The sequence below is a fragment of the Garra rufa genome, chromosome 20 (assembly GCF_049309525.1).
Source record: "Garra rufa chromosome 20, GarRuf1.0, whole genome shotgun sequence".
NCBI classification, from domain to species: Eukaryota; Metazoa; Chordata; class Actinopteri; order Cypriniformes; family Cyprinidae; genus Garra; species Garra rufa.
Window position 1 is genome coordinate 12,502,110 of NC_133380.1, and position 15,885 is coordinate 12,517,994.

The 15,885-nt window shown below is 36.6% G+C and overlaps 1 protein-coding gene across 1 annotated transcript in view; it reads right to left on the reverse strand.

Annotated features, from left to right (window-relative positions):
* diaph3 (diaphanous-related formin 3) overlaps positions 1–15,885 on the reverse strand; it is a 491,335-nt gene that overhangs the window by 367,097 nt on the left and 108,353 nt on the right. The window contains exons 5-6 of the mRNA XM_073825458.1: positions 2,972–3,046; positions 2,709–2,778 (exon numbers count right to left, since the gene is read on the reverse strand). Of these exons, the coding sequence (XP_073681559.1) occupies positions 2,709–2,778; positions 2,972–3,046 (145 nt within the window). The remainder of the gene's footprint in view (positions 1–2,708; positions 2,779–2,971; positions 3,047–15,885) is intronic.

The window sequence follows — 15,885 nt, forward strand, 5'->3', positions numbered from 1 at the left end:
TATTAAAAATGATTTATCCGTGCACAATATTTTTTTACTATTTATTAATTTGCACTTTTAATCTTTAATCAAATACATTAACCTTCTCTCTCCCTCTCAACGACATCTCTTCTCTTCATGACACAAGACTCGAAAAAAGGGTTGAACTATGCCGACTGTCCAATGACCAGGGTTTTAGCACCTTTCACAGGACCAATCACAATGCAGAATCATAAATTATCATCAGTATAGTTGAGCTTGAAAATGGTGTACTGACATCTTTTTGCAGTTGAGACAACATACCATCTGATGTCCGTTTGTGTGTATTTCATGCTACAACTAGCAGAAAGAGATCAAGTCACATTTGAAATGTTAGAACTGAGGCACTATAGCGATCTGTCAGATTAAAGAGACCAAAAAATGATATTTGGCATGAGAAGTGTCACGTGAACACATCATCTCTTCCACTTTACTACTAGTTATAGCATAAAAGAAAAATAAATTTGCCTTAACCATGGAAAGACAATACACCATAGTAGACTGACGTTAATCTAACTCGCCTGTTTGGGTTGTTTGTAAGACAAAATGGTGGAGCTGGCATTATGATTGGTCAGATCGCCTGTCAATCAAACACCCAGGAAGGTTAAAAAAGCCCGACTTACATTCCAGAAGCCAATTCACTCAGATATACATCACAATAGGGAAGAAAACACTATCGTTTCATTAATCTGACTTTAAATTTTAATAAAGCTAATAGCTGATATTCTATGATGTTGTGTAAATAAACTAAAAATGAAACACTAAAAACAACAATCATGCACTATGTGTGTAACCTACTTTATTCTTTTGTTCAAGTCTCGTTTGATACCAGCACTTACTTTAGAAAATGCCAATGCTGAACGTCATTCTAACAAAGAATCAGACCTGTTAGCGAGGCTGATAGATGACTGCTAACAGCTTCTCAGATAAGATTAGTTCAACTTCACTCAAACACCATGGGATATGCTGACACCTGACAACATGTCTAACATCTGCCACATACCCAGCGAATGAACATGGATCAAAACAGCACAGATCTCTATCGCTACCACGCTTGTATGCATGTTTGCACGAGGCGGGGGTAACTCCTCAAACCCCGGGCTATCTCAACAACATCAGAGACACCACTGGAGATCCACTTCTAACACATCTCTCTAACAGGAGTGTGCAAATCATCAAAAGCCCCCTCAGACCTCTCCACCTCGGCCTTGCGGAGTAACCCCCTCCCGAGTTCAGAGTGGTGGCTGTCTGCAGCCCCCTTCATCTGAAGCTCTCCTCTTATCGCTCCTGACCATTTGAAAGCTGCCGCAGGTACATGTGTCCAGCAGGGAGGAGCAGGAGCGCAGTGAGTTAGCGGAGATGTAACGCGGCAGCTGATGAAGGGGTCGGCTAAGATGCCACAGCGACTGGAAAGAGTCTTGTTTGAAGCTGGTGCTTTAGGGTAATGATGAGATTTCTACTTCAAAAAAGTAGATCTGAAACTCATGAAATACATGCACAGCAGATAAATACACCATTTTCTTCTATTTTTGTTTCTTTATTCTACATTTTCTGACACTTGTGACATTTGATTAAATGTAATGGTTGGCTGGTTGGTGATTTAAAGCCACACCATCTTCCTTGGCTACTTTCATGGCTAATTGAAATACTATAAAAAAAGCTATAAAAAAAAAACACACACACAAAGTTTTTAAAATATGCTAAATGTAAGATTTATAAAAGATAAAAACTCTAAATGCAATATATATGAACAATAAAGGTTTAGGTTTAGGTTAGGAAATAGAATGACAGCCCACATTATTTTTTCTACTAATAAAAAAGATAAAATTCTTGCATTTTTTATCCTTTAAATTCATTTCTATGTCTTGCAAACTTAAACACTTGATTATCTGTAATGTATTCTGATTTTTTTGTTTAAACTTTTGCTGACTAAAAAAATGTTATCTAGCTGGTTGACACATATTACTACTTATAATAAAATTATTATTTTTAAATCTATTATTTTTTAAGAAATATTTTTAGAACAATTTTTTAGCAGAAAACTGTAAATACACAACAGTATTTCTAAAAAAAAAACAAATAATAAAATAAATTTATTTTTTATAATCTCAATAATTACAGCCATTTTTGATTATTAAAATTTAATGAAACCATTAAAATGCAATCTAGAAAATTAATGGAAACAAAACTAAATGTGAGAAAAAATAAAACATTTCATAGGGTATTAAAATGCAATTTTTGTTTAACTTTTAAGAAACTGTTGTTAAATTGTGTAAGTTTTTATTATTTAAATTAATCAGACATGCTTTATAAATTAAATTTAGTTTAATAATTAAAACAGAGTTTAGACTTTAAAATTGAAAAAAAGAATAAGATTTTATGAAAAAAATAATGGAATTTTAGAAAAAATAAAACCGATTTCATAGGGCCCTATATAAAAAGAAAGTTTATTCATTTGAGGGGTGGTGAAAATGTGCAAGCAAAAAAACAAAAAGCAGCAAATAGTTTAACTTATGCAAATGAGCAGTGACTCAACAACCACCAATGGGAGTGAAGACCATAGATTCTCAACAATCTTTAGGTGCATTTTGTATGTGGCTTTTGAAAAGTGATAATTGTTCAATATGAGATGAAGTATTTCAAGTGGAATGTAGTTATAAAGTGAACCCACAGCTTAGTGACGTTATTACCTTGTTGTTCATAAAGGCCTTGAGGCACTGAATGACTTTGTGTTGACTCTTCTTATCCACTTTTTCTTGGCTAGAAAAAAAAAACACAAAAAAGCAAGAATGAATGAAAGCAAGTTAAGCTCAGTGTGTTACAAAAAGACAAAAAACAAGTCAAAGAGTTTAGTTAACAAACTGTTATGACCTCAGGACTAATGCTGAAGGTAGAACACACAACTAGTTTGAAACCTTTGCTTAAGAAATGTGGATAATGGAATTAGTTTTACTGTTTTTTGAGTAGGAGCTTCTCCAGCGTATCCAACAGGAGGCCCAGACCTTCATGGCCAAAACTCTGCACCCAGCTGAGAAAAAGAAAAAAGAAAATGTTAGTGTAATTCTGATAACATGCAAAAAAGACAATTTTTTTATACTATGGAAGCCGATTGCTTCCATCAACTGTTTGGTTACCAGCATTCCTCAAAATATCTGTAAAATGTCAAATTCATACAGGTTTGGAACAATTTGAGAGTGAGTAAATGATGACAATTTTCATTTTTGAGCAGTTTATACTACTGGCTCTAGAAGTACGCACTTTACATTACCTAAATATACTACATTGTTTTACATGCCAGGACCGAATGATAAGAGTCGATAAGCTTTATCAGAGTGAAGTTTGTCAGAGCCCATTTAACGTCAGTAGATTCCACCTTCTTCAACAAATTAAGCTCTCCCCCTGGAGCTAAAAGTAAAAGGCATTGCTAATGGAGCAAAGATGTTTATTTTAATTCCATTCAGACACAATCTTGCGCTCTACATCTCCATTGATTCGGCCTCTATTGTCTGTGGGAATTGCCACGACGGAAATTTAACTCTCCAATAACGAGAGGGGAAGCGTGTCGAGTGAGGCATTGATTAATAATGAGGGAATTCAATAAGCATAAACAAACCGATTAACCCATTGTGTGTAGAAAGCAGGTTGGAGAGTTCATTCAATTACGACTGGAGCCTGTAACAGATGTTTCTGCAAACACAAGCTTTTATTTGGCCGTAACAGTAATGACACCATCCGACAAAACAGAGATTGCAATAAAAAATTTTCCTTGACATTTTACCACTTTAGGGTGAAAAACCTGACATCTTTTACTATTAAAATTCTAGCACATACCCATAAGATAACTGTTTTCATGTTATGACTGATAATCCATAAATGGTCGATATTAAACTTATTAACACTTTTTTGTTTAAAAAAAAATACAACACTGAAAACTAAAGTCAAAATATAATAACTGCACTATATTACATATAACGATGGCTGATGATGACCTAGTCTTTATGGTGCCAATTATTTAAAGTCCCTATAAAATCAAAAAACTTTATTTTAGCCTTAATATTATCTATATGCTAGTGTGCTCCAAAACAATGACAAAATTTGCATTTAGAAGTATTCAAAACTTCGTCTTTAACTTTCGCCAATATGGATCAACAATTTTGATGACTTCAGCTTCTTATCAAACTTTTTGTCCAATCAAATGCTCTCTAGAATCTGCAAAGTCCCGCCCACTATACTGTAAATAGACGCTGAAGCTGCGGCTGAAATCGGTAACTTGTTCACAGAATAATAGTATGGCACACAATGCACTATATAGAGGATAAGGAATGATTCAGTCACGCAAACCACCACAGCACCGGTCAAAGACACAATAGCATGGAGCAGATCATACGCACGAGTCGGCACAGACCACAGAATGTATCGGACCCATTTGAATACTACATAGAATGCTATATTTTATAGTGATATGGATAAGAATGTGGCTGTCATATGCTGTCAAATGCTGCTCAGAAGCTGTGAAAAACAAGCTGCTGGCTTTTTTTAATCATTATTTTTATTTTTTTAAAAAGGGGGACAGGACTGCTTGATATGTCCCACCCTGTCTTCCTCTTTCAGTTGAAATTACATCAACACATGGAATAATGCTGCATGTTTCAAAGCACTTCAGTGGACTTTTAAACACTGGATACATGCATTTAAATTTGGTGCTTCTGCCATTTTAATTTTCGAATCAAATAATAATGTGTGATCCGTGCTGGCAAAATGAGTTGCAAAGCAAATTTTCAAAAATGAGTTTTCACATTTTTTTCTCAATCTTTATTAAAGAAACCTTCAAATTGATGTATTTGTTGAAATCAACCAAAAAAAATTATTGAGCGACAACTGGTTGAAATCGACAGTCAGCAAAATCAATTTTGAGAAAAATTGCTTTAAGTTTTCTAAAAGATTCCGTAGCTGCCAACGTTGCATCTTTTCCTCCACACCTTTAAAAAATACTATATTAATAATCACAATATATAGCTATTTTTATATATTACTTTATCTTTACAATTTATCTTACAAATTAGAAGATGCAAATAAACAGTAGAACAAATATAATGTAAGAAAGAAACAAATTACATAGTGCTTACAACTGAACAGAAGCATTCAAGTAAGAAAAACAAATAGGCTAATCAAATGTAAAAACCACTTTAGTGTATTTATTACAAATAAACTGATTCTCAACCCTTTAAAGGGCAAGCCAGCAAATAAATCATTGTACAGAATATTTAGCATTTTTCCACACTTTAATTCCTCTAATTAAGTATATTTCCCATTATAATCTAGCCTGGCTAACGCCAAACCACGTCATGACAACGTCATGATTCATGGTCTGGGAACCACGTTCATTTTCTCGTATTTGAGGCGGGGTTTACGAATGCCCAGAGCCGTTTATTGGGCGCTACGAATGTCTATCAAATGCGCCTGTGTGTAGCTCATAGCCAATCGTTTCAATTATACCGGACGACGTACGTAGAGCGACAGAAATTCGACAAGGAAGAAGACGAATAGTTTTGACTGAGGACAAAGTTATGCATCATAAATTATTTATCAATCGTAATTCAAGGCTGACTTTTCAGCATGCTTTTGACCGAACTGTCTGCTTTTGTCTTTATTTCCGATTACATAAGTCTCTTATACTTTATACTTATACTTTTATAATGGCTAATATTGTTCATTAAAACTGACATTTAACAAAAAAAGGCAGAGTTGTGCTTGTCATGTTTTATTTTATTACACATAGAGTAAAGATGAATTATACACAGTGCACATATAGCTTAAATCACATATATGTTTTATTATTTTTTAAATGAGTACGAAAAGAGAGTTGTGGTTTATATTTTGAAGAAAACAAAGAGGCAGTGGTGTTTGATATCACTTCTTTTTATTGTAATTATTTTTGTCGCTATTAATATGTTTAACGTTAAATGAAACGGAAAAGAGCCAATGCTGTTTGATATAAAATATTTCGTTTCACTGTAATGTTGTTCATTCCCTGAACTACGTTTTTGCAGCTATTAATATGTTTAAATGAAAATGAAAAGAGGCAGAGGTGGTTGATATCATATTTTGTCTTATTGTAAATATATACAGTGAAGCAGTGAAGAGTAGAAAGGAGTAGAAAAGGCGAGCTGACTGACGTTATCAAGTACACTGCTGTTCCATTTGCAGAATTGCAGGACTTGCATCCTCACATCCTCGGAAGTTCGTACTCCCAAGTCAAACGAACAAAGGGCGCAAGTCCGAACTTTGCGTACTTGGTATTGAGAAACGGCCTTGTGTGTAACTATCTAAGGCTGCATCGAAAGATAACTTCACGTCTGCTGCCATGCTGGATCCATATTTATAAACAAACTGCTTCGGTGAGTCGCATATAAGCCGTCATCGTCTTGCTGCTCCCTCCCCGTTCTGTGATTAATATAATAAAATAAAATCGCGCTGCGCGCAAGGCAGCATGCGGGAACCCAGGCTAATTATAATCACTTGTTTTGACACTAGTAATTTAACACATCATAGCCTATTTATAATATTTTATTAAAATCATATTAATAATAGGCCTATAAACAGTTAAAAAAAAATTGTATAAATGTTCTAAATGAGTAGTTAATTAGAATAAAATATAGTCTAGATTTCTGCTGTATAATGTTAAATTAAATGCCCAACAGGGGAAAGCGTGGAAAAATTATCCACTCTATCATTTTAAGTGATCAGAATGTATCTATGACAAAGGGTTCTAAAATATGGCTTATAAAAGTGTGGCTCAACTTACCCCACTTTCCCCTACTTCCATTGAAGATGAGGCTAAAGCAGGCTCAGAGTGTAAAACACCTACAATAGTCTGAAATTATTACAAAATGTGCTGTCTTCTCTTTTATTTGAAACAACTGTATAATTTGTATTAACAAGCACCCACCCCTTTAGTGCCCTTTTTTTGGTTTGGGCCACTGTCCCTCAAAATGTCTGTGTACAGCTCCGTTGGGCACTATTCCAAAAATAATCACTAGGTTACACCCAAACACTATAAAATGTTTTTGATGCAATTTTCTGTCACAATATCACTCCTATTACAAAACAGTCACCAAATATGGAACCTTGACTGTCAGACAGATCGTTTCCAACTATATGTTTTGTCAAGATTACAAAAAGATTTGATTTTCTAAAATGTATGTCTATATACGTTTTATATCTTGGTTTATACACCTAAAAGGGCAACAAATTCCAGATACAAAAATTTAGAAACAGATTTTTAAAAAAGCAAGCATGTAACACATAAAAGTTCAATATAAACCTTACATTCAGCTAATGCTGAATAACAGCTTTTCAAACAGGTAAGTCCCCTTCCCTCATGTAAAATACATTGACTTTTATGGGAGGGTGAGTAGATTCCCCACTACAAGCGGCAATGCAGATTTAATTGCTGCCCATGAGCTAAACAAAGAATGTATGAAAAAAGTAAATACATCTAAATATTCACAACAAACGCCCTTTCAACATAAAACCAAGAAATGAGACCTACATTTTCCCTAACTCTCCCCACAGCCTCTCAAATGTTTGTATCCTCCAGGATACATCGTCAGTTAAAGGGTTAAAACTACAAAAGCAGTTTAATCAAATACAGCGAGGGATTCTGTCTTTTCTTTTATTGTTGGATTAACATTAATGAGACAGATGGCCTATATATTAAGACCTACTTTAATGCACGGATCTAATATATTGTTACACATCAGATGTTTTTCCTCAACAGTTAAGACATAACAGATTATGTCTGTGTGAATACTCGCCAAGACAGATTATTTGAAATACTGTAATATCGAAATCATGTGCACGCTTCGTTTACATCAGCATAGGATTGAACATTACATTTCACTGGTTCAGACTTATGCCTTCAAGGATTCGCTATGAATATTCACAAAGCTGGAATGCTTTTATATTTAAATAAAAATAATTTTAGATGTTTAATTACCATTTGAAGCATTGGGATTGTCAGACGAGGGCTTAATGAACTCATTTCTGTGAAAAACTCAAATTCAACAAAATTGACATATGTGACCCTGTACCACAAAACCAGTCATAAGGGTATTTTTTTTTATTGAGTTTTATACATCATCTGAAAGCTGAATAAATAAGCTTTCCATTCATGTATGGTTAGTCAGGACAATATTTGGCCGAGATTCAACTATTTAAAAATCTGGAATCAGAGGTGCAAAAAAATCTAAATATTGAGAAAATTTTAGGGATGCACCAAATATTCGGCCACCGAAAATGTTTAATCCCGGAACAGTATGTTGACACAAACAGAAACCGTGGCCTGCACGTGCTTGTCTGAAGCAACACATCTGCGGTGTGGACGTATTTCAGTATATCTGAGAAAGACCCACGGATAGCGATTTGAAAACTTGTAATGCCGAAATTTCAAGAAGGGGTGTGTCTGCAGTCGTGCGCGCAGTGATGAGAGCAGAGATCGGCGCATTGCGCGCAGACAGATGTAGCTTTCAGTGAGTGAAAAACAATGGCTTTACACTGATGTTACGTCGTAATATTTTAAAGATATGTCTTTTCTAAATACTGTATTTTTATAAATCTTTATGTTTTAAACCATGGAGGTGAGCCAATGGATATCACACAAGCAACGTGAAAACTGCGCAATATGTTAAAGTGAAAGTAAAAACTGACAGTGCTTTCAGCATCTGGCGCGCATTCTCTCAGAGACAATGAGAGACAATTATACTTCATATGCTGATGTGAATTTAGTCCCCTAATATTTTTCTTGTGCCCCGAACATGGTGGGAAAAAAAATAAAAAGAAACAAATTTTGTGTAAGGTTTGTTTTTGAAAGCTCTTAATTTTCATTGATGACTGCAGTGTTATTAGTGGTTAAGAAAGTCTTAATTATGATTTCAGGTGGTCTTAAATGTGGGGACTGAAAGACAAGAATTGCGATGAAACTTCAAAAGGCTATCCATTGAATAAATATGAGCGCTGCATGTTTCAAAGTCATTTGCTGCGCTGCTTTGTGTACCATTCTGATAGCGCCTCCTGCTGGAAGAGAAACACAGAGTTGTAAATATGAACTGATAGATCCATAAGATAATGTGTTATAAAAATTTAAACAATTAAACAATTTAAACAAATGCAGTAAAATATATGTACATGTTATTTAAGTAATATAATACTTGATTGATAATAATTGTTTAAATTAATATAATTGATTTATTCTTTGAAACTTTAATATTAATTTATGCAATTGCAATGCCTTGATTTTAGTAAGATTAGTACACAGTCATAGCCATAAATGCAATGGTACTAATAATTGGCATAATTCTTTTGGTGTTTCGGTTTTCGGCCTTGGTTTCCACTTTTTCGGTTTCGGACAAGAATTTTCATTTCGGTGCATCCCTAGAAAATTTCCTTTAAATTGTTCAAATGAACTTCTTAGCAAATGCATATTACTAATCAAAAACTACATTTTGATATATTTATGTTAGGAAATTTACAAAATATCTTCATGGAACATGACCTTAAGACGTACTTGGTTTAGTGGTCACATTTATGCATACAAGTAAGCATCTATCCATCAATTCATTTAAGATCCATCTAGACTCAGGTAAAGGTAATTGAAAGAAATTCAAGCCCCCACTCTTTTCTGCAAACAGCTAAAAAACAAACTTGCACTCAGGAAACTGCAATTTTACTCAATTTTCAACTGTCCTTAGTGGTCAAACAGAATCTCTGGTAAATTGGTGCTTAAGCCCACTAATATCAGGCAGGTAGGAGCAAGAGAAAAGCTCATCTGCCTTTGAAAAAAAAAAAAAAAAAAAAAAAAAAGGACAAACGAATGAAGCGACGAACGATCAGCACTATGAACTGTTGATCATGTCAGTCATGGTGGGCTGGGTTGAGTGCGGTTTCACAGAACTGTGTGAAATTGCCTCAGTGTAAGTGTAGAAGAGCGGTGAGCATCAATAGCCAATTTTCAGAGAGCCAGTGTCAAGAGGCGTGGGTGCGCTTCCAAGGCTAAATTACAGCCGAAATTGACCACAACCCGGAAACTGGAAACTAAGGAGGACTGGAGAAAAGAACAGAGAAAGATAATGCGGTTTAAAGTAAAACGCAGAGCAATACGGAGACGGTCCGATGAGACGGAGAGGCAGTGCTCTCTTGGCTGAGCTGTGGCAGGATTGATGTCGCCAACACGTTCACAGGGTGAAAGTTTGTGCCAAAATTACTTCTTGTGCCAGTTTCATTACAACACAGCCAAAGTCAGAAGGTAAAACACTATCATGCTGCACTTTACAAAAGGACTCAAACGGTTATAACAAAACATAGTGCACCAGTGGGACTATATTTAATTGGTGTTTTTATTATTTATACAAGATGAACTGCTGCACTGGCTCTTAAGTCGAAAGCAGCAAAAAAACCTGATTGTATGCATGTGTACCTACCACTATCAGCACATATTGTGAATACATGTCACCATTTCCCTTGAGTTACGAGCACAGTCCTTCCTTTTCTACATGCAAATGAGCCGTAGGAGGATCAAAACTACAGTTTCTCCAACATGGAGGGATGTTGTCGTACTGTAGCGACCATGTCCTAAATATGGATCCTCATACTACTCTTTTTCTTCCTCACTCCCGCACGTCTTCTTTTATATCTTTCTGTTCAGTAACTTCCCCTTGCTTCAGCCACTCCAAAGGGATCGTAATGATTTCCAGTACATGGGGTCTCTTGGGTGTACGTAGACAGAATAAGGCTCTCTGAACATATTTAACTTGTAGTCGTAGAGAGGTGCGAGAGGAAGATGAAATCTCGGCCAGTCTTTTAGGTATTGCGGCTGATTGCGATGGGAGTTGAGGGCTCAGGCCCCCTAAGAGCTGGTTAATCACATCTCACCACAGAGGTAAATGTACCATAGTAACAAAATAATCAGCGGAGAGCAGAGTAATGTGTAGCTGCATACAAAAAAGCCATCGGTTTCTTTCATTCGCCAGCTTTTCCCCTTATCCTATTGATTAGAGAACCTGCCAATGGCGAGGAATGGGGCTTCCCACTGGGAGGAGAGGGGAAGGAAACAAATGATCATGAGAGAGGGAGAAGAGAAGGAGAAAGAAGGATGGAGTTGATGAGGGAGTGACAGAGTATGGTGAAAGACTGCAAGAAAGTAGAGTTATGCAGAGAATCAAAGCGGGTTCGCAGAGAAGCTACGAGGGCAACGAAGGAAGAGCGAGTGTTTATGCGGCGAGAGAGAGAGAGAGAGAGAGAGAGAGAGCAAGAGTCGGTGTAATGTCTGTTCCCATCAAAATGCAGTCCTCGTCCAATTCTAATCAACAAGCCGCATGCCTCCAAGCATCCACTAATCAAATCCTAGCATGTATGCCTGTGTGAATTTTCAAGGTGAAGCAAAAGGGGGGCTCACCCTGAATTGAATTTGTCAAATCGGACTGGAGCGGAGAAAACAGAGAAGGGGAGTGTAGTAGTCCATCAACAAAATTCATTTGCTGATGGGATTCCAGCTCATGTCTAAATCAAAATGACGACAATGATGATGGTTATTATGGATGAAATGAACTGTTAGTTTAGCCGAATAAAGAGGCACGGACGTGTCACAACACTCAAATGAGCGGTAAATTAAAGACAATGTCTGTTTCCGTGAGAAACGTACATTTAGGAGCCGTGACGCCCTCATGCTGAATTCATCTCATTTGTAGGGTTATTTCACTTTTTTATGGATGGAATAGGATTGGGAAAGTGTCAGTAATTGAAAAATCAGGATGGGAGGATTGTCAACCGCAGCAAATTTCTAGCAAAATGGCATAATCAAGTAGTTTCTCAGGAATGAGGAAATAGTGATGTGTAATAAAATGCAAACAGGATCAACAGAAGGAGTGCAATTGCCAATAAGAGTGAAACAGAAGAGAGAGACACTTTTACTCTGAACTTTACTACACTGTCAGTTTTATCTTTCAAATTCACTTTTTTGCACCACTGCTATTCTATTCGTTAATTTTTTTAACAGTATTTGTTAGTTTACTTCACACAATGTCTCATACACAACTATGCTGTTGATATTAACGGAGTTAAATAAAAAGACCAAAAGAGAAACTCACTTGAGAGAAAGAAAATATCAATAAAGGCAAAAAAGCTGAAAAATGAAGCAAGAGAAGTATACACTACTGCTGTACATCGTACAGCATTTATTTGAAAAACTTTTTTGCAGCTAAATGTCTTTACTGTCACTTTGTGTGTCATAATGTGTCCTTTTTGAATAAATGTATTTTCTAATTTCTTTCAAAGAAAAAAATTTACTGACACCAACCTTTTAATTGGTTGGGTAGATAAGCATTGATTATCTCATTTCACTTGAAAACACATCAGACTATGGAAGTAAAATGAACTGTAAAAGTCACTTCCAGTTGAAACATAATTAAGAAAATAATTAAGAAATTATATAATTATTTAAGGCAACTTCTTAGTGTAAAAAAACGGTGAAGAAAGAAAAAATTTGAAGAAACAAAAACAACAAGCAATTAGGCTACAACCCAATCAATTATTCTTCTCATCAGCAACAAAGCTGCAATTTAAACACCCCGGGGTTACATAAAAAAATAGATTCAACATCTCTTATTCAATAACACTGTATATGCTGACATTAATAGGAGGGCCTGACACTGACAAGTGCTAAAGGAGGTGGGTTGCCTGATGTTGACAGCTAAAGAATGAGGCTGCAACGTCAAACAGTAAAATTCAATTTATTCTCTTGCTTCCTGGAAGCAGGCAGTGGATGAAACCAAGCAGGCTGGGCCTAGGGTCCTGACAAGAGCTTCATTGAAATGCATAACTTACACGTGAGAAACCATATTCTCCCATCATCAGCAGGTGAAACCCAGAGCAGAAGACAGGAATAATCAGTCGAAGCATGGCAGCTGAAAAAGCAAGGGTGACTCCCTTCAAACCAACAGGGTGCCAGTTCCTGTCAACAGTCAACACGATGTGGCGGAGAGAGGCTAGTGAACGCGAGAATGAGGCAGGAGGAAAAGTGAAGAGGTTAGATGCGGCTCCCTCCTACACGCCCTGTTGAAATCTCACACATTCTCAGAGGCGGCGAATCAAGCAAAACACTTTCTCCCAAACAACTGTTATCTACCACCATGTGAAGTTATCAGAAGCGAAATCTCTTTTGAGACTTCCTCGTACGAAATGAGCATCCAAGTCTGGCCGTCTGACTACAGAATTATTTTCATTTCTTTCCCTCTCTCTCCTCAGATGTAAGGGATGCAGCTGGTATGATCAGCCCGGGCGAAGGCAATCATTACCCGGCCTTTTTTGTATCAGTAAGCCTGACATCAAACAGCAGCTCGCTTTTTCTTTTCTCCTATGTTCTCCCTCTTCTCTGCCCCCTCCTTCGAAGGAGCGTTCGATTACAAAAGGGGAACATCTGGAGATGGACGCTTGTGTCTGAATAACAATATTAATCAATCCCACAAGTGCCAGCAGAAACGCGGTCTTAAACAAAAGGCAGAACACTTTACCACCACAGGAGGCTCCAATCAAGAGAGGCAGCATTGAGAGCTGTGTCCCACTGCTCATAATCACATAAAGTGGCACATTCGTTCCGGGGAAAACATGACGAAAATAAGCATGAGATGGTTTGCTCTTCTTTAGATCCCCTTTGCGTTCTTTTCCTTTCTCTCATCTTTCTTTATACTTCTGTCTTTCACCTTCTGTATGTGCTTTGGAGAGGGTTTTTTTTGTTTGTTTTTCAGAGTTTCAATTAGCTATACAAGGAGGTCAAGTTAGGTCACTAACTGATCTTAAGAGGGCTAGATCACACAAAAATCAAAATGATGTAATTAAGTATTCACCCTCATGCTGTTGCAAACCCATAAGACCTTCATTCATCTTTGGAACACAAATTAAGATATTTTTGATGAAATCTGAGAGCTTTCGGACCCTGCAAAGACAGCAAAGCAAATGGCATTTTTAAGGCCCGGGAAGGTAGTAAAGACATAATTAAAACAGTCCATTTACTACCTTTCTGGGTCTTGAACATGGTAGTTGTGTTGCTGTCTATACAGGGTCAAAAAGCTCTCGAATTTCATTAAAAAATATTTTGTAATAATTTGTGTTCCGAAGATGAACGAAGGTCTTATCGGTTTGGAATGACATGAGGGTGAGTGATGACAATTTTCATTTTTGGGTGAACTATCCCTTTAAATAAATGAGCAAATGGACAGACAGAAATTTTCACAATATGAGCTCAAAATGAATTATTAACCCTACCAGATTTGCTCAAATTTCTAATATAAACTCTACATATCAATGTTGTTTCGATGGTCCTTATTATATTTGGTGCGGGCATTTACAAAATTGGGGCCAAGTGACTTAGGGTGTGTTCACACTTGTAGTTCGGTTTGTTTGGTTTATTAGGTCCGGACCAAAAAGGAAAATGGTACATTTGGTCCTGGTCCGATTAGCTTTCGCACTGGCATTTTTGAAAGTGGACCTAAAGATACTGAACCTAAAGGCACAGTGATGCATTCACAGCCTGATTGGTTAATTTGACGGAACTCACAGAACACTCCAAACAAAAGGAAAACGTGCATTCGACTTAAAGTGCCACTGCGGGTGTATGACATCAAAGTATTTTATTTTCACTACCTGCAAACTCAAAAAGAGCTCATAAAATGTACTTTACCTCCTCGTTGCTCCATGTTTGCCTTCTGCTTATTTTGTTTCGGATATACTGCTTGTTTCCTTCATAAAATCATTCATGAAACTTCCTGTTTTTGATTCTTTTAAAAGTATATGGTCCGTGTTGCACTCAAACCACACCAGAGTTCGTTTGGAAGCATTCACACTTACTCAAATTATCCGCACTAATAGAGCAATCGCACCAGAGTTCGTTTGGAAGCATTCACACTTACTCAAATTATCCGCACTAATAGAGCAATCGCACCAGAGTTCGTTTGGAAGCATTCACACTTACTCAAATTATCCGCACTAATAGAGCAATCGCACCAGAGTTCGTTTGGAAGCATTCACACTTACTCAAATTATCCGCACTAATAGAGCAATCGCACCAGAGTTCGTTTTGATCGAACCAAACATGACAAGTGTGAACACCCTCAAAGGGGCCACAAGGGGGTGCTGGGAGGAGGTCAGTGAAAAAAAAAAAAAAGAAATGAAATGCACAAAATGTATTTTAAAGATCTATGGAAGCAGTTTCTGCATCAGAGTAAAAAATAAATAAGTCACATAAAGTGAGTTGAAGACACTGTGACAATGGGACAGCCACAAAGCTCTTAATTTTCATCTAAAATATCTTAAATTGTGTTACAAAGACAAACAAAGCTTTTACGGGTTTGGAACGACATGGAAGTAGGTGATTAATGATTTTTTTTTTTAATGTTTTAGTATATTGAAATAAATATTATAATTTTAGCAGTACACTGACGATATACATGACAATGTTATTTATTTATTAAAATAACTGCATTTTCTCGCACAGTGCAAATGAATTTTTAGCACGTTTTTCGAAATGCTATAATTTAGGTAGAGGTTAAAATTTGAGAACCCCTGTCTTACTCTTCATGTTGAATTTCTATTTATAAATATGGGCAGATCAATGAGCAGAAACCGGTCGGCCTCCTGAGGAAGAGTTAGCGTAGAATCTGGTGCCAATCTTTGCATTCATATTAGCAACATAGAGAAGGGAAGAGAGAAAAAGTGATTGATGTGAAAATGTGAGAGCTTGGTCTGTTTGACCCCCGGAAGCAACCCTTCACTTTCATTAGCATCCTCCCACGCCCTGAACAACCAGCTCTTCAAACA